At 49.2% G+C, this 26,671-nt stretch overlaps 1 protein-coding gene across 1 annotated transcript; it reads left to right on the top strand.

Moving 5' to 3' along the window:
• The first annotated feature begins 585 nt into the window (after positions 1–585).
• ARF3 (ADP ribosylation factor 3) lies at positions 586–19,992 on the top strand. The gene is made up of 5 exons (XM_047786505.1): positions 586–783; positions 15,023–15,263; positions 16,093–16,203; positions 16,435–16,559; positions 17,115–19,992. The coding sequence occupies exons 2-5, from the start codon at positions 15,116–15,118 to the stop codon at positions 17,274–17,276; spliced, it is 546 nt and encodes a 181-aa protein (XP_047642461.1). The 5' UTR covers positions 586–783; positions 15,023–15,115; the 3' UTR covers positions 17,277–19,992.
• The last annotated feature ends 6,679 nt before the right edge of the window (positions 19,993–26,671 follow it).

Genomic DNA, 26,671 nt, shown 5'->3' with positions numbered 1-26,671 from the left:
CTCTGAATATGACGCCTCAACTGTCATTCAAGTTCCAGCTTCCCAACTGGCCCAGCGTCCAGTTGTTTCCTTCAATCTCTTAAATTCATCACTCTCCTCCTTCCCAATGTAAAAAATCTCTTGATTCCGACCCCGGGGTAACCTAGTGCTAGTAGTGAGTAGCAACACTGGTGCAGCGAGGGCTCTCAGGGCGTGCACCTACCTCTGGTTAAGAAATACAGAAATCTGAAGGGGTAAGGGCCAAAGCAAGGGCTGTTCAATCATACTCTGCTCCTTCCGGACTTCCAAGGAGCCCCAGTCTCCAGTGTACCCACTACCCGGCCCGTCTTTAAATTCCAAGCACGGCCCTGGGCCTTGGGATTCTCACCTCTGTCCCCACTGCCTCACCCCCATTCCGTAGCTCCCGCCTCCTCCACCCGCAGATTCCAGCCCCCATTTCGGCCCCCTCCCGGACTCCAGCTCCAACACCCGGCTGCCACTGCTGCAGCCGCTACCATGGTGATGGATCTCGCGAGAACTGCCGCTCACCGCCGCGCAACTCTCGCGCGATCGGGGAGGTGGGAAGTATCCCGGTCTGGGGGTGGGGGTGCGGCGCACAGCTCCTGTCGCCGTCGCGGCTTCCGGTGCTAGGTGGTGGGAAGGAAGGAGGGAGCTGGGAGCGGGGCCAGGGGAGCAGCAGCGCTGAAATCGGCTGAGGGAGCCGGAGAGAGTGGAGCGAGAGCCGAGCGGAACCCGCGGGGGCGGAGGCGGCGGCCGCAGCGGCAGAGCTGCGAGCAGGAACAGGTGAGGGGCTGAGGAGAGAAGGCGGGTCCTGGTAGAGGAGAGGCTCGGGGTGGTGGCTGAGAGGATAGAGCAACCCCCCCTCCCGTCCCCAAGCTCGCACGGCAGTGCCTAGCATCGGACGGTGGGGTCCTTCCCACCCGAGAGCTCGGAGAGGGGCCTCTGGGCCATCCTCACGCCTGCCCCCGCATTTGAAGGACGCGGAGCTGGGGTGGGGGTGGGGGGCGCACACGGATTTGTCCTCCGTCTCGCACAAGGAGGCGACCTGGCCTGCAGTTAGGTTCCCCTCGCCTGCAGGAGGTGGGCTTTTGAGGGGTTGGGGCTGAGGGGGAGGAGAGCAGTCCAGGGAGAGGTGACGTGGGAGCGGTGATGGTTGTTTTATATCCTTTTCCTATTAAAGGGCTAGAGAATGTCGCTTTTTTCCTGCCCCCGCTCCTCCTCCACCTTAGTAATGGATCAGAGAGAAGCTTGCCATGGTGACACCTCCTCCCCCCACATCATGGGGCAGGGGTGCATAGGGGGTTTAGGGATTAGCCGGGAACGCAGGCTCGTGGGGCACCGCAGGGGCACTGTTCTGGTAGAGATTGTGCTTTCGGGTCTTGGGAACCGCAGGTTGGGAAGAGGGCAGCAGGTGAGGAGCAGGAGGGGAGGCGGCAGGGAAGGGGGAGGGGGATCTGATCTTGGTTGGAGAAGAGAGGTGGTGCCTTCCTCCCCCAGGCGAAGCGGGGGCGGTCTCACAGGAGGAGGGAGCATCTTGTCGCTGGCTCTGAGTTTGTGTCTTCCAATCCGCTTTCTTTCTTTAGGAAGTACCAGGATTCCCGGAACAGAAAATGGAGCCATTGCTTACACCAGTGCTTGAGGGAGGAAGGGAGGGAGTGGAATTCCCTGTTAAAACGAACCACTTGATGAGCAAAGTGGTAGCGCCTCTTCTGGGGGAGTTCCCTTCTTTCTGGGTTGTATTACTGCCAGTCTCCCTCTGGCCAGGCCAGGGGGAGTGTGGTATGTGGTCAGGAGTGAGAAGAAATAGTGAGGTCATCGGGTGAGGGAGAAGTGTAACTTAAAACCTGTCTCTGCCGCCATTGATTGGGTCATCCCTGGTCTTTGGCATGAAAGTTTTATTTGATAGGAGATCTGCTGCAGGAGTCTGATTGCTTGGGTCAGTGCAGCAGGACAGAATCTAGTCTCTGCGTGTTTCCTTCCCTGTCCCTTATCAGGTGGTGACAATCTTTGCTGCCATTTTGTCTGGAGCTTGTTGTTGGAGCAGGTGTCTCCACTTACTATGACTGGAATGGGTCAGTGAATTGGTCATTGTACATTAGACGTGAGTTTGAATAACATGTCTTTAAAAGCTCATTCTGAGAAAGAAGCTGATCCGTTGAGTTCACCTTTTCAGAGAATGAATCATTGACCTTTGATTCAGCTGGGAAGGGTTCTTATGTATCACGTATTCACATGCCTCTGGTCTCCTAGCATAGAGTTATTAGCTTGTTTAGTCAAAATTCTTTTGAGTATGTCTTGCTTTTCCAAAGAGAAGCAGCTTTTTGAGTATAGGAGTTGGATGCCATTTTGTTACCTCCCATACTACTTGTGCACAGTAGGCACTCAGGATGTAAATGAGTAAAACTCAGGTTTTCTGACCACAGTTTAATGAAAGAGAAAGAGGTGGCCTGGCCATCAGGGAGAGTGCCCGAAGATAGCTGAATGAGGGCATAAAGGTCCTTAGCTTTTGTAATTTAGAGTCCTTGGTCTGTCCATCTTCCTAAGAAGCCCAGAACAACCATGGATAATGAAGCGAAGATGCAAAAAGAAAAATATTAGGAGTTCCTGTCGTGGCGCAGTGGTTAATGAATCCGACTAGGAACCATGAGGTTGCGGGTTCGATCCCTGGCCTTGCTCAGTGGGTTAAGGATTCCGCATTGTTGTGAGCTGTGGTGTAGGTCGCAGACGCAGCTTGGGTCCCGCGTTGCTGTGGCTGTGGTGTAGGCCAGTGGCTGCAGCTCCAATTGGACCCCTAGCCTGGGAACCTCCATGTGCCATAGGTGCGGCCCTAGAAAAAGGCAAAAAGACAAAAAAAAAGAAAGAAAAATATTAGAACACAGAGTTATTATTTATCTGAAATCTCAGATATCCTGCTTCCCCATTGTGGGCAAGGGAGTCTCTCTATCAGATCTAAGTCCTTCAGAGTGTCATCTGCAAATTGGGATCCTGGTGATTAGGGAGAAAGGAGCCATCGTATGTCCGAGGTGCCAGTGAATGGTAGCCATTATTATTAAACTGAATTCAAGTGTTAAGGAGGGCAGACAGCAGGTTGGCAGGAGTGGAAGTGCAGTCTTAAGTGCACAAAAGGTCTTACTGTGTGTGTTCATCTCTGCTACTCTTTTCCATTGGAGTCACAATAGAGGAAATGGACTCAGGACAGTGGGTGGGAGTTGCTGGTTCGTAGGAGGAAGTCCTTTAAAACTAGGACTGTTAAAGCTGAGTCAGTAACTGAGGGACATTGTGGAATCTGCTTCCCCATATACCTTTAGAAACAGAGACCAAGAGGCCTGAGACTTGAAACATATCACTGTGTTTGGCTCGCCTCACCGTTCTTTAACAACTCGAGGTATAATTGATTTACAATATTGTGTTTGTTTCAGGTGTACAGCGTAAATCCCTTCACCAGTTTCGTTGCAGGTGAATTAAGATGCAAAATGGTGTGGTAATTGATTAAGTGTGGACCTTGGAACCAGACAAAATTAGGTTCAAATCCTGCCTCTGCTAATTTCTAGTTGTATGATTTTAGCGAAATTATCTATCCTCTCTGCTTCATTTTCTTTGTCTGTAAAGAGTGCGATAATGATAGTACCTACTTTATAATGTTGGCATGAGATTAAATGAGATAATACAGGAATTCCTGTTGTGGCTCAGTGGGTTAAGAACCCGACTAGCATCCACGAGGATGCAGGTTTGATCCCTGGCCTCATTCAGTGGGTTAAGGATCTGGCGTTGCCACAAGCTTCGGTGTAGGTCTCAGGTGTGACTTGGATCAGGTGTTGCTGTGGCTGTGGTGTAGACCTACAGCTGCAGCTCCGATTGGACTCCTAGCCTGGAAACTTCCATATGCCGCAGGTGCAGCGGTAAAAAGAAAAAAAACTGAGGAATACATGTAAAACACTTAGTATTATACAAAGTACATAGTAAGCCCCAAGTAAATGTCAAGTGCTATTAATAATCATCATCATAATAGTAATAATAACATGAGCACTCAGGGCTGCCTTAAAGAAGAGGAGGTTTACAAAAGAACAACTTGCCGCCTGAAGTGCTTGTGTAGAAGGATGATTGTTACCGTGACTCTCTGTGTTAGTCGTAGGCTCATGAGCAATGAAATCTTTTTTCAGCATCAGCCTCACAGAGGCAGCTCCTGTTGCCTGAGTGGGAGGTAAAGCTGGAGCAAGGCAGGGTCCCTGAACCAGCAACTTGGATGTAGGGTGAGGCTGTGGGGGCTCAAGAATAGCATTCATGTTAGAAAAATCAGAATGACTGAAGTAACGGTGGTTGACTCTTCTAAAAAAGAGCACCCTGATCGACCTAGGTTGGGCATTTAGATTTGTGGGCCCCAGAGTTCTCTTGTGGCACAGCAGGTTAAGGATCTGGTGTTGTCACTGCAGCCGCTTGGGTCGCTGCTGTAGCACAGGTTTGATCCCTGGCCCGGGAACTTCCACATGCCATAGTCGTGGCCAGAAAAAAAGAAAGAGCGAGTTCCCATCGTGGCTCAGTGGTTAACGAACCCAACTAGGAGCCATGAGGTTGCGGGTTCGATCCCTGGCCTTGCTCAGTGGGTTAAGGATTCAGCGTTGCCGTGAGCTGTGGTATTAGGTCACAGATGTGGCTCGGATCTGGTGTTGCTGTGGCTCTGGTGTCGGCCGGTCGGTGGCTACCGCTCCGATTAGACCCCTAGCCTGGGAACCTTCATATGCCGAGGGTACGGGCCCAGAAAAAGACAAAAAAAGAAAACTGATTCCTGGGTCCCCTTATTTTAGATTTCAGTCAGTATTTCAGCATCCTCCATTTCCTGGGCCAGTCTTTTCACTTAGTCATATCTCCTTTAAATGTCTGCCTCTGTTTGAGAACATACTGTGTTCAGGTCCAGAGTTCTGGTATCTGTACTTCTGTCTACTATCCTTTTTATGACATCTGTTGCAAATATAGGTAGAGTGTTAATGAAGCTTCTTGATTTTTTTTTTTTTTGTCTTTTCTAGGGCCGCACCTGTGGCATCTGGAGGCTCCCAGGCTAGGGGTCTATTCAGAGCTGTAGCCGACAGCCTACGCCAGAGCCACAGCAACGTAGGATCCGAGCCGCATCTTCGACCTACACTACAGCTCACGGCAACACTGGATCCTTTAACCCACTAAACAGGGAGGCCAGGGATCGAACCCGCAACCTCATGGTTCCAAGTCAGATTTGTTAACCAACTGAGCCACAATGGGAACTCCCAAGCTTCTTGATATTGAAAGGACATGGGGAGCATTTGGAAAAAGTTCCAGAAATGTTTAAAAGCTTTGTATTGTCATCTGAGAAAGAACTGACTGAGGTAGAGATTTTATGAAGCTCTTAGAGATTTGTCATGAATTTCTGCAAAGGATCTACTGCACCATATGGACCAGAAAAGAAGGGGCTCGAGATTTCAGAAGAAAGGTGAGATGACTAGGTGTGGCACGTCTCGTGGTACCTTTTAGCTCCACCATTAACTGGTGAGAGTCTGCCATTAGCTGTCCTTTATGAACTTAAACACAATAGTGTCAAGCCTGAATGTTTAAATTTCACCATAGTTCAGGATGCAGAAGAATGTTTTCTCTCTGTTGCAGGGGTTTTGTCCCCCTCCCCCGCTTTTCTTAAAAAAGCAGTCAAACTTTACATAAAATCTTTTTTTTTGCCTTTTTTAGGGCCACTTCCGCGGCATATGGAGGTTCCCAGGCTACGGGGTCGAATCGGAGCTATAGCCACCAGCCTACACCAGAGCCACAGCAACTCGGGATCCGAGCCGCGTCTGCAACCTACACCACAGCTCACAGCGATGCCAGATCCTTAACCCACTGAGCAAGGGCAGGGACTGAACCCGCAACCTCATGGTTCCTAGTCGGATTCGTTAACCACTGCGCCACGACGGGAACTCCCATAAAATCTTTTTTGAAGTCTAATACATAAAATGGATAAAAGTGAATGTGCTCTGGTAGTGGTGGAGAGTAGTGGAGCCTAATAAGAGTCTTTCCTGGAGTTCTCCTTTTCCCCTAGGCAGCCTCTGTGTCCTATCCCAGGAACTCTAGGGCTCTGAGAGCATGGAAGCCACTTCCCAGTTTGTCAGATACAGGAAAAGGATTGGAGATCACCCACAGAGTCCTGTCCTCCTCTACTCCAAGTGTTTGCCATCTTCCGTCGACTCATGCTCAACAACAGGCATGTCAATTACTAGCTGCATATCAGTCACGAGCTACAGATCAGTCACGGTGCTGGATGCTGGGAACATGAAATATGAATGAGGCGTGGTCCCTCCTGGCAAGGGGCTGATAGTCTGTTGAAGTACTTCTCAAGCTTTTTCCCGCTACAGTATACGGAGAAAATGGTAATAGTGAGACAGGCATAGCTGCTTGCAACCTGAGGTGACTGTCCCAGGGGCTCCAGCCACCCTAAGCCCTGCCTCACCGTCCAGTATTGATGGGATCAGTATCTGTAGCTGACCTGTATTGCATTAAAGGCACATTCTTTGGGAAGTTCCAGTTCTGGAAAGCAAAACACACGAAGGTGAAGAAAACCTTCTATGGTACGTGCTAGGGTAGAAGTGTGTTTGAGATGCTGGGGGATAACAGATGGTGCTTGTCCCCCAGGGCAGGCAGTTGTCTGTCCTCTGTATCCTTAGGCTGCTCTGTGAAGAGTGGCCGTGTCCAAATCATGGCCTCCTGTTTCATCTGTTCACTGGCAGCTCCATCTTGACCTGCACAGTGGGACCAGATTGGGGCAAAGGTTTACTAGGGCTTTGGGCTGATTACTCACGGAATCAGTGATTTTGTGATTAGGCAAGTTCAGTGTTCTGGATATTTCAGGCTGTAGATGTGGACATTGGAGCAGCCATCAAATATCAGGAGATGAAGCAGTTGTAAACTGGTCAGGTTCTGAGCATAGGGCAAGCTGAAAGCTTTGGTTAGAAGACAGTGCTACAGAATATTCCAAGAAAACAAATGACACTACGTTTTTAATCTCATCACTGTTTTGTCTAGGTAGGTCATATATTCTGAAACTGACCAGATGCTCTGTTCTGACTCATTTGATGAGGGATGTCCATGGGAAAAGCCATACCCTTCCCAGGTGTTTGGATCTCTGCTAGGCTATTTAGAAGCCTTCTTCGCTTGATGTTGTGGCCTCCACTAAGTTATCTTGTACTGGAGTCGTCTTCTCGGACTAGAAGGGAAACTGGCATAAGGATTGTGACTTGGGCCTAAACACTGCTAATTAAGTGGAGCCTAGTTTTAGTTAAATTTATAACAGAAGGTCATCACTGATTGCCTAGTAGCTAAGTTCAACAGGTATCTTTCAGGCCTTATCTTAATATGGCGTTTCTACAGCCCAGCCTTTGACCCTTCTTTTTCTTTTTTTTTTGGTCGCACCTGCGGTGTGTGGAAGTTCTCTGGGCCAGGGATCCACCTCACGCCACAGCAGTGACCACACTGATTCTTAACCTGCCACAGGAGAACTCCTTTCCTTTTTTTAAAAATGTTCTTTCCTCATTGGTGCCTGTGATGTCTCACTCTCTCGATTTCCTTTCTGCCCTTTTGGTTGCTTCCTGCTCTTTTTCCTGGCCTCTTTTTTTTGCCCATGGCTTTAAATGTTGATGTGCTCCAGGTTTCTGCCTTTGGCCCTTTTCTCCTGTCTCATTCTACACACTCTCTCTAGCTGTATCAATTAGGATGTATCGGTTGCAAAAGATAGAAAACACATCTGTGGCTCAAACAATAAAAGGATTCATTAAACATACAGCAAGAAGTCTAGGTGAAATAAGCCAGACACAAAAGGACAAATATTGTATGATTCCACATTTATGAGAAGTCTAGAAATTCAGAGACAAAAGTAGAATGGTAGTTTCTAGGAGCTGGGGGTAAGGGGATTATTGTTTAATGAGTACAGAGTTTCAGTTTGGGAAGATGAAAAAGTTCTGGAGATGGATGCTGGTGATGGTTGCATAACACTATGAAGGTACTTAATGACACTGACCTGAACACTTATAAATAATTAAAATGGTAAATTTTATGTTATGTATATTCTGCCACAGATAGAAGCAGGTCCAAGGGTAGAATACTTTTTTTTTTTTTTTGTCTTTGCTATTTCTTGGGCTGCTCCTGCGGCATATGGAGGTTCCCGGGCTAGGGGTCAAATCAGAGCTGTAGCCGCTGGCCTACGTCACAGCCACAGCAACTCGGGATCCGAGCCGTGTCTGCGACCTACACCACAGCTCAGGGCAACGCCAGATCCTTAACCCACTGAACAAGGCCAGGGACCGAACCCGCAACCTCATTGTTCCTAATTGGATTCGTTAACCATTGCGCCACGAGGGGAACTCCCAAGAATACTTTTTATTATTATTATCTTTTTAATCTGTCAGCTTAACAGTGTTATTAAGGATCCAGATTTTCTCTGTTTTTCAGCTCTGACATCCTAGTGTTCTTACAGCTGTCTCTTCATATAGCATCTCACCCTTCTACATTAACATCCAAAGGCTGGGCAAGAGAATGTTGACATATGTTCTCTTTTAAGATTGAGGAAAACTTTCCCAGACACTCCGAGCAGACTTTCCTTACATCTTGTTGCCTGGAATTAATGCCTGACCATTTGCGACTCAGTCACTGGCAAGAAAAATGGAATGCCCACATCCCTTCAGCTGATCAGTTTTCATACCTTAGGGCTGGGGAGGGGTAGCTCATACCCCCTCCACGCCAACATCAGAACAAATTCAGGGTTCTGTTAGAAGAAAGACGAGGAAGATGGCTGTTGGGGTAGGCAGCCAGTAACTGCTGCCATCCTGGATTCTCTTGGTTCCTCTGGTGGCTTCACTTACTATCTCTGCAGATAATTCCAAATACTCAGATCAGGCTTTTCTCCTGAGCTTCATACCTTAGCACCTCAAAATCAGTGTTAATCTAAAAACAAACATCTTGGGAGTTCTCTTGGTGGTGCACCAGGTTAAGGATCCAGTGTTGTCACTGCAGTGGTTTGCAGTGGTTTGGGTTGCTGCTGTGGTATGAGTTTGATCAATGGCCAGAAAACTTCTGTATACTGCAGGCATGGCCAAAAATTTTAAAAACTAAAAAAATAAAAAGGAGTTCCCCTTGTGGCTTAGCAGTAATGAACCCTGCTAGTATCCATGAGGACTTGGGTTTGATCCCCAGCCTTGCTCTGTGGATTAAAAGGATTTGGCTTTGCCGTGAGCTGGGGTGTAGGTCACAGGTGTACCTCTCATCCTGCGTTGCTATATCTGTGGCTGTGGCATAGTCTAGCGGCTATAGCTCCATTTTGACCCCCTAGCCTAGGAGCTTCCATATGCTGCAAGTGCAGCCCTAAAAAGACCGAAAGAAAAAAAGGAACTTAGATCTGTTCCTCTTGTGTTTTGTGTCTCAAGAAGTGCCACTGAATCATGCAGGCCAGAAACCTGGGAATCATCTTTGACTCTTCTCCTCTTCCTTTGTTTAATCAGTCATTAAATCCTGTACATTCTGCTATTTTGATGTTTCAAATCTGTCCTGTCCTTTCTATTGCCACCTCTCTTTCAGTACTTGTATTTCTTTCTTTCTTTCTTTTCTTTCTTTCTTTCTTTTTTTTTTTTTTTTTGCTTTTTAAGGCCGCCCTTGTGGCATATGGAGGTTCCCAGGCTAGGGGTCAAATTGGAGCTACAGCTGCCAGTCTATGGCACAGCCACAGCAATGTGGGATCCAAGTCACGTCTGTGACCTATACCACAGCTCACGGCAACGCTGGATCCTTAACCCACTGAGCAAGACCAGGGATCAAACCTGCGTTTTCATGGATACTAGTCAGATTTGTTTCTGCTGAGCCACGACGGGTACTCCAGAACTTGTGATTTCTTATCTTCGTTACTTACCATACCTCCCAAGTGGTCTCTCTGCCTCGAGTCTTTCTCCCTTTTAATTTATTCCCTAAACTACCGTCAGAATAGTCTTTCTAAAGCACTTATCTGATCATGTTACTCAGTATGATCTTTAAGCCCTTCAGTCTAGCTTCTGCGTCTTTCTTCAGCCTCATCCCTTCCTTTAACTCATCATGCTGCATCCACATAAACGACCTCGTATTTACACCTGGCTTTGGCTAATAAATGCTCTTTCTGACTCAAGTCTTTGTGCCTGCGCACACACTGTTCCCTCTCCCACCTTCCCTGTTCTGTATTTTCTGATTGCTTCCTGTTCTTCCTTTAAGAGTCAGCTTAGGTATGACCTGAGAATAATGTCTGAGAATTGTCCTTTACCCTCCAGTCTTGGCTGCTCCAGCTTTCTGTCCCCATAATATTGTGTGCTAATCCACTCTTATCCTCTCACTGTTTGTAATTCTCTGTCTCCTCGTCTTTTTCTCCCATTGACTGAGTTTCATGAAAGCAGAAACTCTCTTCCTTTGTATCCCTGGTTCAGTATACTCAATACGTGTCTAATGAATGGATGGAAAGTGACGTCAGAAGCTGTTTCTTGGCTTTGGGAAATTTTGTGTCCCATAGAAGTCATTGAGATACTGATCTCAGAGTTCTTGTGTGCCGATTACAGTGCTCTTGAGACAAAAACTTGGAAAGTTTACAGAGGTCACAAGCCAGCTGTGCTAAAGAAACTAAATACAGGCAGATCCTGCTTTGGTTTCCTTAAATTTTTTGGTCTGCTCCATTGGCTGTGCTAAAAATAGCATCTCTATTAGTGATAGCTCAATTTGAAAATTATCGGGGAATAAAGCTGCTTTTAATGCACCCTGCCTGGCAGCAGAGGGTTTGGGGGACTCTGGTCGTCCTTTCCCTGTACCCGTGCAGTCTGCAGAGGATGTTCTGGACATGGAGTCCCCTCAGAGATCTCTCAGGACACAGGCCTGAGGCAGGAAGGAGGAGTGATCTTTAAGGCCCTTCGTGATCTAGCTTTTGCTAGTGTGGCCGACTAGGCCGTGAGTCTCAGAATCACCTGGAGGGTGAGGCAGGCATGCCTCAAGTCATGATGCCTGACCGATCAGTGACAGCAGCCACCTGCCTCTCCCGGGGGTGGGGTGGGGGGAGGGGTTGAAGGAGGTAAATGGTCGCCAGTGGACATCCTCAGGTGAGGCTGATCAATGTGCCGGATGGAATTCCTGCAATGTCCCACACAGATTGTACTAGAACACACTTTTAGAGCTCCTATTCTTATTTTTACCGCTGATAACAAAGTTTGTAACTGTAAAATGGAATATTGAGATATATTCTTTTTTTTTTCTTTTCCTTTTTCGGCCGCCCTGTGGCATAGAGTTTCCAGGCCAGGGATCAGATCCAAGCTGCAGTTGCGACCTAGGTCACAGCTGCGGTGACACCGGATCCTTAACCCACTGTGCCGGGCCAAGGATCGAACCTGCGTCTCAGTGCTCCCAAGACGCCACAGTTCCCACCGTGCCACAGTGGGAACTCTTACTGTATTTCATTTTTCATCTGGAGCCACTCACCTTCAGTTTTAACCACTTCCTGTTTCTACCAGCCCATGGATTCCTGGCATTTTGCCCTGTTGACACAAGAGTGCCATTTGTGGCAAAGAAGAATAACTATAGGCTGTATGGTAGGTATAGAGAAACAATCCAGGGTTTGTTTGTTTGTTTGTTTGCCATTCTGCTTCCCAGAGCTCTTTCTAGGAATGCATTATGGTGAAACTGAGAATTGGCTATATAGCCAAAGATTTGTGTTTGCGGCACAAAGCAGAAAGTTCTCACCATCCTGGTGATAAGGGCAGCGTGCTGGGTAGAAACAGACAAGGACAAAACAAGCCAAGACTTCTTGTCCACATCCCCTTTGGAATGCTATTCTGAGTTAGGATTAGGGTTAGGTTATATTAAAGAGGAGCTGTAATGTCCATTAATTTCAAGGCCCTGGGATGCCAGGGGGGACACATGGTGAGTACTTGGATATTTCATTAGTTATCTCTTAGCTCCATTGTGTATTAAGGGGCAAGAGGAAATTCCACCAATTTTAGTCTTCTAGCTCTTTCATGGCTTTCTCAAACCAGTCTTGGGGTCAGTATGTGTGGAAAATGGCCAAGAATTGACAGGATACTCAAGCAACCATCTGTGCATTACACAGAGCTACCAAGTACTGCTAGGTCAGAAGAAATGATATAAGGCCATCCTCAGATGAGGCTTAAATCTGTCAATGTGCTTGGTTGAACTCCTGTAGTGGGCTTGGCAGTGGGAATGAGGACAGATCCAAAATAAATAAAAGGCATAGTCCTTGCCCATGGTGAGTACACAGCTAAATTGAGGAGGCCGTAAATGCGCAGGCTTAGAAGAAGCAGCTCCACAATTTAAGTCAGTGCCACTTGAGTGGTTCGGGTAATTCGGGGGCCTTTACGTAGCATGCCAGGAAATAGAAATGAGTGTAACACTGGGATCAGCTTTTGAACCAAGACTTTAGCTTAGCAAAGAAGCAAACCAAAAGGATAGTGTATGCATGTTCTGGGGCAAGGGCATCTTCAGCCTCTGCTCTACTCACAGTTGCCAATCAGGGATAGTTCCAGTCATGAAGGACAGCAAGATAAACGTGCAGTATAAATTCAATTCAGAATCTGAGCCAAAGCCTGTTACCTAAGCTTTAAAGCAAAGTATCATCTGGAGCTGAAGGAAAGGACACCTGAGCAAGAGCCAAGATTAAAAACTAGGAAGGATTGGGGAAAGTTTAAATTTCTGGAAGTGATGGCAGCAGAACCAAAAGTCTGACTACCACAGATCACCAAGTTTAATGGGATCTGATCTTGTTAGCTGGGCAGGTGTCCCCTCCTGCCTCAGGAATCCTCGGGAATCTGTCTGCCTGGGTGGTTGAGGCAGGATGGGCAAGAAGAGTGGCTAGTGGGCGATTTGGCTGAAGTTGAGCCCAGCCTTCCCCCTGGGGTGTGAGCCCTCTAGGTCAGGGGCAGGGCTCATCTGCAGAACTACCCAGAGTACCACGCCTGGCTCATTAGTGGATGTCTGGGGCGGCCTTTGAAGATGAAACACTCCATAAGCACTCGTCGTTTCTGTTTTTTGGACAAACTAGTACTTTGGTCTCCAGGGGCTGTTGATCTGGCTCCTTTGTACTAGTCTGGAATTTGCTGCAAACTGAGGAGAGTAGGAAAAAAACCAGCCTGAAATAGTTTTTGAAAAAACAGCTAAACTCCCACCAGGCCCCTTGTAAATAGGATTCCTCCCATCCACCTTTCACATTCTTGGGTTTGGGTGCACTCTGTCTTGACCTGTTCCTTCGCCTGCTGGGTTTGGGGTGTGTGTGTGCATCTCTGGTTCTCAGACTGTATAGAGAGTGCCAGCAGCTGGCATATGGTGATTGCTGAATAAGCTGCCCACTGACGCATGTCTCCCGCAGGCACAGAGAACTGGCTGGCATGGGTGATTCTGATCCCCTGTTTCATTGTTATTTCAAAGATTCATTTCTGTGGCTGTCCTGAGCCATAGAGAAGGGAGGAAAGAAGACAGGGAATGAATGACTCGGTGATTCTCTGTTTCGGGGGTGGTGGGTGGGGTGGGCAGATAGGCATTTTGGACTTTTGTGGTGTTCTAGCTGCTCCCTTCATTTTGCTCATCATGTACCAGGCAGAAATGTCTAACCCGAGTGAGCTGCCAGTGAGGTTAGTAGAGACCTTGAGAGTTAGTTCAGTTATTCCGCTACTATGTGCCAGGCACCAGTCAAGTACCAGGAACACAGCAAGAAACAAAATAGATAAGGGACTGACATTCTAGTGGGAGGAGAAAAACAGTACAGCAAGGAACAAATCTGCAACGTGTGCAATGGTGATAAATGCTGTGCAGAAAAGTGAAATGGGATAAATGGGGTAGAGAGTGGTGTGTGTGTGTGTGTTATAGGTGGTTATGGAAGGCCTTTTTGGTACAATGACAGTTGAATAGACTCCTGAAGGAAGTGAGGGGGTGCTCGAGCAAGGTTGTTTGGGAGAGGGAATAGCAAAGACAGAAGCTTTGAGGCAGCAAAGCATTGAGGAATTGGAGTGGAGAAAGCCGAGGGGAGAGTGGTAGGATATCTGATGACAGAAATAGGAATGCCAATCATGCAGGACTTTGTAGGCCATGGTAGGGCTTTGGGTTTTACTAAGGGAGATATAAAGCCAAGAGAGGGTTTTGAACAGAGGAGCCACATGACCTGATTTGGGCTTTCACATTAGTCTGGCTGCTCTGCGGAGACTAGACTGAAGGGGTTAGAGGAGAAGCAGGGAGTGAGAGGACTGCCTCAGCGCAAGTGACCCTGTGGAGCTGCTGTCCTGGGATGGGCCACAGCGAGCCTCAGACCTACCTGGGTGAGGAATGAGGGGTAGCCTCACCCCCTGCCGCCTCCCAGCTCTGTGTGGTGTTGTATGAACAGGGCACGATTTTAGCGGCTGGCATTTCAAAGAGTGGAAAGCCTCAGCCTCTTTTAAGAGCGTTGCTTTCTTAGTTCCTCCTCATGAATTTTGATGTGTAGAAGGAAAGTGTGGAAGTATAGGAAGGGAAGAAGCAGAGTCTCTTGATTAGAGCAGAGAGCGTAAACCTTGGGAACCTGGCAAGCCTGGACCTTGTCGGGAGTCACAAAGAGCCACTCCTCATTCCACTCCCTCCTCTCCCACCCTTTCCAGAAGTCTCAGGGTAAGGTGGGGGGAGGGAGCGGCAGTAATGATCTCTCGATGCCTTGGGGTATAGTGTGGATGTCGAGACCGAAGGGACTTTAGAAATCGTCTTGTTCCACCCCCTCTGCTTACAGGTGCAGATAAGGACAGGCGTAGTAGCTCCTCCAAAGTCACTGGCAGAAGCAGAGGTCCTTAGCGTGCACTGCTTTGTCTCTGCTCCCAAAGGCTCAGGATGTGTCTGAGTGGGCCTTGCTCTTCATAGTACCCTTAGTACCGTCAGGCTCTCAGTTTGTCATGGGTGAACTCCAGCCATGACTTTGGCAACTCTCATTCATACAAAAGCCTGACAAGCAGATGGTGGTAATGAGTTGACATTTTTTTTTGCCTAGAATCAAGCCCTCCATACCAGGGACCAGACCAAAACCAGACTGCCACTGCCCCTCCTTGCACCCGCCTGTCCTCAGAAAGCAGCTGCTGTGATCATGGGTAATATCTTTGGAAACCTCCTCAAGAGCCTGATTGGGAAGAAGGAGATGCGCATCCTGATGGTGGGTCTGGATGCCGCGGGGAAGACCACCATCCTGTACAAGCTGAAACTGGGCGAGATCGTCACCACCATCCCCACCATTGGTAAGGGCATGGCTCGGATGTAGGCTTTCATGCCAACAGCTGAGCCAGAGCGGGGGCCTATTCCTAGATCCCCCCACCTGGCCACCAGGCAGGGCCCTGCAATTTGTGGGGTTCGGGGAGGGTGGTTATTTAGCTCACCAGCAGGTGCTGGGGCTGCAGTTTGCCCACCTACCCTGGCGCTCCCTGATGCAGGAACTTCCGCAGCCTGGCACCCAACGGTGGCCCTCAGGCTCTGAGCTGGTTTGTTCTCTGTTTTTTGAAAAGCAGGTGAAGGGCTTTGATGTTCCTGCCAGAGGCCTGGAATTGTTTCAGTTTAGATCCCTGGTGGCCCTGATCCCAGTTAAGACCTGCCTGTGGGAGGGAGAATGTTTGCCCTGTGGAGGGGGCTCCAGATCATCATCATCAGCTGGTTCTGCGTTGGGGGCTCTAGGACTGTGGCTCACTTCCTGTTCTTCACTCTGTCTCCCAGGCCCCACGTCTCAGCTGAGGCAGATTCTGGTGGCCAAGGTACAGGAGTGGGGCTGAGTCATTTCTTTGCAGGAGGGAGAGTCAGAGACTGAGAGAACGAGGCGGGAAGGTTGTCTCACGTTGCCCAGGTGATGAGAACTTCCTTCCTGGCCTGGCCCTCTTTGTCATCTTCCACTTCTCTCAGATTTTCTTTTGGACCTTTACATGCCTAAGCCAAGGCACACCAGGCCTGAGGCAGCCTTACCTTTCTCTCCCTTGCAGGGCCCTGGCCGTGACTAGGGAAACAGGAACAAACCCCCCAGGGCGTTGTTTGCAGGCCTGCGGTTTCAGGCTAAGTGACCATTGTCTGCTTTTTCCAAAGGGTTCAATGTGGAGACAGTGGAGTACAAGAACATTAGCTTCACAGTTTGGGATGTGGGTGGCCAGGACAAGATTCGGCCTCTCTGGAGACATTACTTCCAGAACACCCAAGGTAGGGCATATGAATTTCCCGTGGACTGGCATGGGCTGTTGGGTGTGAGCGAAGATTGTGGCTGTTGTTTGCTTTTGGTTATCAGCAGCTGACTCTTACCCTGCTGCAGCTCCGAAGCGTGGGAGAAAAGGGAGCAAATATTTGGAGGCTGTGAGGAGGGTGTTGTCTTTTGCTGGTGGGGGAGGGGAGTTGATCTTTCGTCTCTGTGCAGCCCATGCTCTGCCTCCCCAGGGTTGATATTTGTGGTCGACAGCAATGATCGGGAGCGAGTAAATGAGGCCCGGGAGGAGCTGATGAGGATGCTGGCAGAGGATGAGCTGCGGGATGCTGTGCTCCTTGTCTTTGCGAACAAACAGGTGAGACATCTCCCTACCCCTGGGTTTGAGAGAGGGCAGCCTGGCCGGGGAAAGCATAGGGTCTTACTGTGTGGAAAGCCCTGTGACTGTGCTCTCAGTTTTGAAAGTGCAGGAAGCAAGATGAGTTGGCTCCTGTAGGTCCCTTTTCTGTCCCTGTGGCAGCTTTAATGAGCAACATGTCCATCGGGAGGGATTGGTGTGGTAGGTACTTCACCTCCAATCCCTGTTTATCTTCCCTATTGTCCACCTTAGTGGCCCAGCCCTTGCTTCTGTGGTCGGACAGACCCGCTTGTTTGCCCGGTCTGAATCACCTCTCCACTTCCCTGCCAGCCCCGGATTTGGTTTCCAGCTCCTCGGTGGCATGACCTTTAGTGCCTTGGATCTGGAGTTCTAGGGTGATTAAATCCAAGGTAGCTCTTGAGGCTCTTGCTCTGGGTTCCTAACCGAAGGAGGATGAGAGGGTGCTGGTACACATCCCTTTGGTCGATGGGTGGCTCTTTTAGAGCCTTTGAAAGATCCTGAGGCTCCTTTTTCTGTGTTTTCCTCGTGCTCCAGGATTTGCCTAATGCTATGAACGCTGCTGAGATCACAGACAAGTTGGGCCTGCATTCCCTGCGTCACCGCAACTGGTACATTCAGGCCACCTGTGCCACCAGTGGGGACGGGCTGTACGAAGGCCTGGACTGGCTGGCCAATCAGCTCAAAAACAAGAAGTGAGAGCCAGGCAGCCCTGTCCGACCACCCCCATCCCCCCACTGTCCCTGCCCCAGCCCTACCCTTTCCTTCCTGTTGCCAGCGTGGCCAGGCCCTGGGTATCATGTCCGCATGCCCAACGAGAGCCTTGCCTCCCCTGCCCTCCCCTCCCCCCGTCCGTGACCAGTCCCAGTTGCTGTCCTGATGATGAATCATTCCAATTTACCGGATTTAAAACAAAAACAAGGTTGTTATGGTTTCATGGGGTGGCCCCCCCTCAAGCTCTGGGGTTCGGGAGGTGGGGTGGGGTATTCTCTCCGTTTGCTTCCTTTGGCTCCGGTTGCTGTGCTCTTGGCATCTGAGTCCCTTCCCTCTCCCCACGAGCCCCTCTCCCACTCCGTCTTCCGTCCCTTTGGCGCTCTCCCTGTTCTACATGGAAATTGCACGGGCCTCTCTTTGTGTGCGTGCATGTGTGCGCGTGTATATACCTGTATAGAGAGATATATATGGGAGCCGAGGAGGGGGTGGAGGAGGTGGAGTGCCTCTCAGAGCTTAGAGCCAGGACACTGCCCACTCTGGCTGTCATCTGCCCCTGCCACGCTGGAGGGAAGGCTGCCCCAGGCTGCACTGGTTCCTGTCCTGTCTGCAGGTCAGCTTTCCTGGAGGATAGGATGGATGATGAATTCCTGCTGCCATCTTCCTTTACCCCCTCTCCACCCCACTTAGGACGGACGGGTGTGTGGCATTTCTCTCTAGATGAGTGTTCCCAAGGAGATGCCATCCTGCCCTGCCTTGTTAGTGGGAAGGAGAGAGGAACCCACTCAGTCTTACCAGCTCACAGTGTTCAGCTGATCCTCCCCCTCATCCTTAGATCTGTTCCTCAGGAGCTTCAGGTGGGAGGTGGGGACAGCAAGACTGTGGGGTGTTTGGGGTCCAGAGCACAGGGGAGAGGGCCTCAGGTTTTCCATCTTCATCCTTTTGTTATTAGGAGAAGGTGAGGTGCAGGTCAGTCCTGCTCCTGCCTTCTTGTCCCCCTCCCCCAATCTTCTGATCCTGGGGCTGGGTGGTTCTTCTGTCCTGTCAGAAGTTTCCTCACCCCAGTAGTTCTGCCAGCCTGGCCAAAGCTGGCTGGGTGGTTTCCTGGCGAGCGAGAAGTGGGGGTGACATAGCAGACCTCAATATCAATCCCCCTGTTCTCCAGTTCTTTGTACTCCAGAATGTGTGGAAGGATGCAAATTGTTCTGTTTCCGGACCCTCAGACCATCCTACTGTTCCTACCTTTTCCGTCCCAACTGTTTCCCCTGCCCTCTTCACCCACTTCCCATAAATGGATCTGGGCATTGGGATGGAGGAAATGGAGCTCTGAAGTGGTCGCTGGTGCTGTGGGATGCAGCAGGCTCAGAGTCTTCCCTCCATCATGATGTAGTTGTTCAGAAGCTGCTGCTACTGTGTCTCTGGCTACAGGAGGCGCTTGTCCCTGAGGTCCTGGCCTGGGTCCTGACTTCTGCGGTTTCTGTGAAGCCGTGGCTTTTCTGTGGGCTCCTGTGTGTGCTGGCTGCGCCCTGAGCTCCAAGACAGCCACCCATAACCTTTCTGCTACGGTCAGGGCCCAGAACCCCCATAGCATGGCTGAGGGACCTTCCCTGAAGGGCTGTCCCAAGCCCCACCCCATGGGGCCAGGCTTCCTGCCACCTTTGTCTACCACAGGCCATCAGTACCCCCTCCCTCACCCCAGCCTGAACCGTGAAAGAAAGGTTCCAGGGGTGTCCTCCTCAGTGCCAGCTCCTTAGTAGTGTGTTACCCAGGATGCAGTGGATGCATGCAGGTCTCTTGCTCTCTAGGCCTGTGTGTGTGTGTGGGTGTGGGTGTGTGTGGGTGTGGGGTGGGGTGGGGGTGAGGGGGCGGCTGCTGGAGCTTCTCTTTCCTTTTAACACGTATTCATTCCCCTGACCCCACAGATGCTTTCCTCCACACTTTTTCTTTGCCTCCATTTCATCAGATTTTTTTTTTTTTTTTTTTTTTTTTGCTCCTGCCCCTGTGGCCTCTTCCCTCCCGGAACTCTCCTTTGCCTTCTCAACTTTCTCACTGCTGTTGCCTGTTTGTTTCCCCTTTCCTTCATTCTTTCCTACAAAGGAGCCCTCACTCTGTATCTTTGTGGTTGGTGAGGACTTGGCCTCTCCTGCCTCACTCCCTCTCTGACCCTCCTTAGTTAGATGCCAGTCCCAAATAGGTCTTTTCTCATTTTAGGCCCACCACCACCTTGGTGTGGGGGCTTCAGGGACTAGCCGGCCGAGGATGTTAGGAAGCAGCCTTGGAGGTTGCCTTGGTGCTGCTTGAGGCTCTGTCCAGCAGGGGGCAGTAAGTGATCGTGGTAGGACCCTGGCTGCTAGGCCTTGGGCAGGGCTGTCCTTTCTACTTTCCCATTCCCCTGAAAGGTCTTTTGGGATTGGGTGTCTCATTCCATTTCTGCCCACTCCCTCCCCTCCTCTCCTCGGGTCGGTTTAATTTTATGTTTTCCTTTGTTCCAGCCTCTCTTCTCCCTGGGGATTTTCCCTGTTCCCCCCCGAAAAGTTTGTGGTGTTGTAGTGGTAACTGCAGTTCTGAACTGGTTTTTCTCTTCTTTTTTCCTCCTCTGGAATGTAGACTGTATATGTTTATAACTCACCTTCTCTCTCCTTGCTCAAAATGTGGGATACGCGATGACTGTGACCCTCGTTGGAAATTAAACTTGTTTTATGCAGCTTTGGAGCAGACCTTCCTCCTTGATGTGCAGCAGCCAATGGACAGTGTTTAATGGTGAGGGTAGTGTTGCTTCTGGTCCCTCTCTGCAGACTGCTCCTCTCAGCAGAAGGGTAAAGGGTGCCCTTTTTTTTTTTTTTTTTTTTAATTTTCTGGGGCTGTACCCGCGGCATATGGAGGTTCCCAGGCTAGGGGTCTAATCAGAGCTGTAGCTGCCAGCCTACACCAGAGCCACAGCAACGCAGGATCCGAGCCGTGTCTGTGACCTACGCCACAGCTCACGGCAACGCCGGATCCTTAACCCACTGAGCAAGGCCAGGGATTGAACCCGAACCTCATGGATCCTAGGCGGATTCATTAACCACTGAGCCATGACAGGAACTCCTAAAGGGTACCCTTGATTGGGGAAAGTGAGGTTAGGGAGGAACTTAGGCTCATCCCCACACTGCTTACTTCTTCCCTTCAGATCCCAAGAGGGAGCCTGAATGAGTTGGGCATCAGAGTGTGAGGGTTTAGTGACTTTGCCCTTCTAGTTCTAAAGGGTTTAACCCCGCACTTAGCCATGTGTATCACCTTTTGGTAGACATTAGGGATTTCAGTGGCTATAGGCTATGAACTTGGTGTGCTCACACTGCCTCCACTCAGATCTCCCCAGCCCTGTCCATCAGGTGCCCCCAGTTGGAACAGGGTCCCCTTATCCACTGGAGTCTGCTCACCCATCTAGTTCTAACAGTGAGGAAGCCTGAAGGGGAAAGGCCTGAGTAGTATAAGGACCTTGATCATCCTTACAGCTCACGGCCATGCATCACCTTTGCTTTAGGTGTGCGGTTCCCTCTTGTCAGGAGGCCAAGCCCCATCCAGATATTCCATGGATGTCTTGAGGAAAAAGACCAGCCTCTGTCCTCCCATCCCACCCCCACCACTACTCTGTTCCTTTCTTGCTATTACTCAGGCAGAGAAGAGGGTGGTGCTGCCCTTTCTTTGGTGGATGAGGTCTGGGTAAGCCAGACAGGCCTTCCCTGCTCTTACCACTTTCTTAAGCTTTGAGAACAGAGGTCTTCCCAACCTGATGTTATGGGGAAGGGGTGGGATTTTGGCATGTACTAAGTTTGAGAGCCCCGAGTACCAATATGAAGTGTTTCATTTGTATTTACTTACCTCCTTGCTGCCTCCCCTGCCAGTTTTCCTTTTTGAAACCTGTCTTGCTGTTAAAATAAGCCATCACCCTCAAGGACCAGTGCTTCTGCCCTTACGAAACCCTTAACTACTCCAACCAGACATCACCACATTAACCCTTTAAGCTTTGAACACTGCCCACTTACCCCTCAAAGTCAGATGGTGCTTTCCTCCTTGAGGGTCCTTGAAAGGCCTGCTTGGTAGGAGATCCTGTTGTGGTGCAGCAGAAATGAATCCAAATATCCATGAGGTCTCGAGTTTGATCCTTGGCCTTGCTCAGTGGGTCAGGGATCTGGCATTGCCGTGAGCTGTGGTGTAGGTCACAGATGTGGCTTGAATCTGGTGTGGCTGTGACTGAGGCATAGGCCAGCGGCTACAGCTCCGATTTGACCCCTAGCTGGGAACCTCCATATGCCATGGGTATGGCCCTGAAAGACAAAAAGAAAAAATAGTCCCACTTAGTGACTAAGTCTACTGATGAGTTAGGAGCACTTTTCCAAGTACTTTATTTGTATACTAATAAATAGACCTATATCCTCCCTTAAGATGATGGTAACAGAGAGGACTTAAGCTGGATGGGAGGCTAGCGGGGGTCTTTTGGCCCCTGAACATCTTGGGGAAGAGGATGACCTCGTCGCTGTGTCACCCGGTACTTGGCCCTAGGATGCCAGGAAGAAGGTGGAGGAAGCTGTCTTGTGGCAGTTCCTTAAACCTTACAGCTTTTGGGGAGAGAACGTGGGGAGGATGGAAGGGAGACTTAACCTGGAAGGTAAATGTTTAGCATCCAGATCTTAGGATAAACAGCAACCTTATCTTCCCAGAACACAAAATAGCTCTTCATTCATGGCTTGGTGGAGGACCTGGGCCTAGGATCCACTTCAGGTTAATCTGGGCAAGGGAGCTTCTAAAAGGAGCCTGGAGAAAGCCAGTGGAGGGCCTTGGATTGGTCCAGGTGAGATGGAGGCAGTGACAGGGAGACTGGGAGTGTGTATGTGTTTCTCGGAGTAGAGGTATAGCTAAGGTCTGAAGGCTCTGGGGAGTCAGCACGTTTTTCCAGTTTCAGGTCCCTAGATTGGTCAGGGCAGAACATCGACAGGTATTTATTTTGTATCTTCTATGACCTTCCAGACCTGTGCTAAGAATGGAATCAAACCACTGTACTGAAGGAGAGACCAGAGATTTGCTTTTCTGGGAAGCTCTGGAATCCTTTGGGATAACCAGAGTGTACCTCATGGGGAGTTGAGGGGAGACCTCCCTGCTGCTGCTTGGTGCGGGGTGTGGTGTCTTCGTACAGGCAGTCATCATACTAAGGACAGCCTCTTTGCCCATTCAGATGGGTGTGGAAGTAAAAGAGTCAAAGTCCAGTTCTCTACTTTCTAACCTGGTCACTGGGGCGTGATAGGATCTAGATGCCTTTTTTCCTCTGCAGGTTTTTTATCCAAATTCGGTTTCCTGGCCCTGATTGCTGGGATAGGTAAGGATGGCCCTGAGTTCGTAAGCAAAGGAAAGAAAAGGTGAGGGCTGAGGAAATCTGAGCCTTGAGTATGGTAGAGGGCACAGTGCAGTTAAAAGCAGTAGTTGGAGGTCTGGAAGTGAGGACCTTGGGACAGAACTGTTCGCCGTCAAGGCTTGAAGGTAAGTGTCTGCTTGTTTGTATCACTATGGCCATGAGCTACAGAAGACAGGACCTGGGCTCCAAGAGCAGCTCTGCCTTCTGAGCTGAATGTAGAACAAGACAACACTCAAGCCAGAACTCTAGCTACCTGTGCCCAGAGCGGACCATTCTGCGCATGCATCTTTCCTGCCCCAACCCTTCCTCCAAACCAGGCGCATTGAGAGGTGTCTCTGCGGAAGTCTGGACGCTTAGTCCGGGCCAGGCAAGAGGTTTGAGAATGAACTTGTCCACCTGGCACTCCCTTATTGTTGAGAGTACTCCTAGGACAGAATTGAGTACAAGGCCTTTTAAGGGTGGGAGGGCTTAGCTTGGGGCTTTGAACCACCGGGATTTGGATGCTAGCTTTTTTCTAAGTATAGGAATACTGGCTTTAGGTAATAGAAGATGGAGAACCTCTGCTTTTGCCTACGCCAGATCTTGCATTGATAGGATGATCCCTCCCTGGCTAGAACAGCCAAAGGGGAGAGTAGGAGAGGGAGGTGACACATCCTTCTTGGTTATGAGTGCATAACCATACCTAGAAAGAAAACATCTAGTTGGCTAGGGTATGCATGCTCCTGAAAATGTGGCGTTCAGTTTTGAACCCAGACGTGTATATGCTGACTCACAAGCTTTTTATGTATTAATACTCAAAGTTCCCGCAGCAGCTTAAGGATCCAAGTTGTCTCTTCATCTGCGAGGGTTTTATCCCCAGCAGATCCTTAACCCACTATGGCTGGGACTTGATCCCTGGCCCAGGACTTCCATATGCCATGAGTGCAGCCGAAAAAAAAATTAATTTATTTGTACTCTGATAAGCATATTGAAACCATTTAAAAAGCAGTACCTTGGGGTTCCCTGGTGGCTCAGCGGGTTAAGGATTCAGCCTTGTCACTGCTGTGGCTTGGGTCACTGCTCTTGGCACAAATTCGATCCCTGGCCTGGGAACTTACGCATGCTGTAAGCACAGCAAAAAAAAAAAAAAAAAGCAATGCCTTTCTTATTATCTGGCACATAATAGGCACTCAGCCTTGATGAATGAATAAACATCAGTGTCCTTAACCAAGCTGGGCATGGTGAGGGCCCCATGAGTCTTGGAAGCCAGGAATCTGTGGTAGTTTCTCCTACTTGCTGACGCAGAAACCTTTGAGGGTGGAAGCTTTTCCAGGAGTGGCCCTCTGATTAACTTGGGTCTCGAGGGTTGGGTCAGCTCCCCTACCTTTCCCAGAAGGGTCATCTTTCTCTATCCTTTAGCTTCCTCCTAACTTGCTTAAGGAGAAAGTGCCTTCCTCCCTGGTCCCTTCTGGATCCAAGTGGGCTTGTGCTGCCCTCTGTGGGCGACTTTGTTGTCTTAGTTTTGCGCTTTACTGCTGCCATCCTCTCGCCCCTTCCTATTCACATTCCCTAACAAAGCCTCAGAGCCGGACACAGTAGCCTTCCACCTTCACGACGCCTTTCCAGTACTGATGCCTCAGTACAGTGGGTGTGGTCACCTTTTTGCTCAGAGGATTCCTACTGCCATTCAAGGTGCTCCACAACCAGCTCTCTTACTTCCCTCTCCAGTTACCTCTGTATATTCTTCTGGCTAAAGCTCTTACTTTAGAATCAATGATCTGTTCATTCTTTCCAAATACCTGGTCCTCTGCCTTTATAGCCTTTCTCAGTTGTTTAAAAATATCACTTTCCTTTAAGATCTGCAAAGCTGCCCATGACTTCTTTAATCACAAGGACATTTTTTTTCCTTCCTGGTCTGGCTTCTTTACCTCTGTTAGCACAACTCCTTCAACACCTCCCACACATTGCCTTGGATTGCTTGTATGTCCTGTTTGTTCATTCAGTATTTTAATTTAAAATTTTATTTTTGTAACCAAAATAATTTTTAATGCGGAAGATCCAAATCGTACATATATGTTGTGTACCCATATGTGGAACTTGTCCCCCTTTGCTCACTCTGTCCCGAAAGGTAGCCACCCTCAGCTATTTTGGTGTGCATACTTTTAGTTCCTTTTTTTTTTTCTTATCACAGCTGCACCTGCAGCATATGGAAGTTCTCGGGCTAGGGGCCAAATAACTCCCTACACCACAGCCACAGCAACGCCAGATCTGAGCCACACCTGTGACTTACACTGCAGCTTGTGGAAACGCCAGATCTTTAACCCACTGAGCGTGGCCAGGGATCAAACCCACATTCTCACGGATACTTGTATCAGGTTCCCAACCCACTGAGCCACAATGGGAACTCCCTGGTTTTTAACCTGCTTCACCACAACAGGAACTCCCTTTAGTTCCTTTTCTAAATGTATATACCTACACATATTTGGAGAGGAGTTAAAAATATAAAGGGGCTCATATCACATCTTTTATTCTCTTTTTTAACTTAAAGGTATATATATTTGTCTTAGAGGTTTTCTGTGTTAGTATAGTTAGGTCTTCCTTTTTATTGTTGTTGGTGCTTTTTTGGTTTTTTGGTTTTTTTTTTTTTGGCTGCCCTGTGGCATATGGAGCTCCCAGGCCAGGATCACAGCTGAGCCACAGCTGCAAGCAATGCTGGATCCTCAAACCACTGTGCCGGGTTGGGGGTCAAACCCACATCCCAGCACTCCCAAGTTGCTGCTGACCCCATTGCGCCACAGTGGGAGCTCCAGGTCTTTCTTTTTAATGGTTTCTCAGTATTCCATAGTGTAATATTTACTCAAAACGTATTCGTCTAGAATCTGTTATGTGGAGGGTATTGTGCAGCTAGCACGTAGGGGACTCCAGATAGGATCACAACCTCATCGTTGCCATCAGTGAGCTGGCTCTCTAGAGGAGAAGGGGAGCGAAGAGCAGGACACACACAAATAACCACAACACAAGGGAAAGTACAGTAAAGTCCCCAAGTGTTTGCCTGAGTTCAGAAATGCGAGAAGTCACTTCCAGCGAAGGGGATCAGGGCTTCACAGAGGAGGTGATCTTTGAACTTGGTTGGGAGGGAGCTTGACAGGTGAAGGAAGAGCCATGAGCTGCACAGAGGTGAAAACACATGATGCAGGTTCGTCTGATGACATAAGCAGGAAGGAGATATGATTCAATTTATAAATATTTATCGAGCATCTGTGTGTCAGACACCATATTAGTCAATGAAAATACAGAAATGAGAAAGATGAGGTTCTTGTCTTGGGGCTTTTTTTGGGGGGGGGGGTTGTGCCATGGAATGCAGAAATTCCCAGGCTAGGGATCAAACCCAACCCCATGCCATAGCAGTGACCCTAACCACAGCAGTGACAATGCCAGATTCTTACCCCACTGAGCCACTGGGCAGCTCCTAAGAGGCTTTCATTTTAATGCAATCAAAGCCAAGTTTGGAAAGGCAGATAAAGAGCAAATTAAAGTTTTCCATTGGCATATCAGGTAGTCTGAAGTTAATTCACTGGCCATGGCAGGCTTTTTAGTAGGTAGATAATGTGACTGAAGCTGAGCAGATAGCAGCAGTATACAGAATGGTCTAACGTAGGGAGAGGCTGAGGCTGAGTGGCTTATTGCTCCTTTTTTGTTTGTTTTAACAAGATAGAAGTTCATTTCTACTCAGTTAAAAGTTGTCTGGTGGGAGCCCTGACATGGCTCAGTGGTAACAAATCCGACTAGCATCCATGAGGACTTGAGTTCAGTCCCTGGCCTCGCTCAGTGGGTTAAGGATCCGGCATTGCTGTGAGCTGTGGTGTAGGTCACAGACACAGCTCAGATCCTGAGCGGCTATGGCTATGGCTGTGGTGTAGGCCAGCAGCTGTAACTCTGATTTGATCCTTAGCCTGGGAACCTCCGTATTCCCGGGGTGTAGCCCTAAAAAAATAAATAAATAAGGGTGTCCGGT

This window comes from Phacochoerus africanus, chromosome 7 (genome assembly GCF_016906955.1).
Source record: "Phacochoerus africanus isolate WHEZ1 chromosome 7, ROS_Pafr_v1, whole genome shotgun sequence".
In the NCBI taxonomy this organism is placed as follows: Eukaryota; Metazoa; Chordata; class Mammalia; order Artiodactyla; family Suidae; genus Phacochoerus; species Phacochoerus africanus.
This window is presented reverse-complemented; position numbering and strand designations above follow the sequence as displayed.

Bases quoted from the DNA above. Each gene is read 5' to 3' on its own strand.
- ARF3 (XM_047786505.1), top strand. From the start codon at position 15,116: ATGGGTAATATCTTTGGAAACCTCCTCAAGAGCCTGATTGGGAAGAAG. The intron at 15,264-16,092 runs GTAAGGGCATGG...CTTTTTCCAAAG, and splicing joins CACCACCATCCCCACCATTG to GGTTCAATGTGGAGACAGTG. The intron at 16,560-17,114 runs GTGAGACATCTC...CTCGTGCTCCAG, and splicing joins TTGTCTTTGCGAACAAACAG to GATTTGCCTAATGCTATGAA.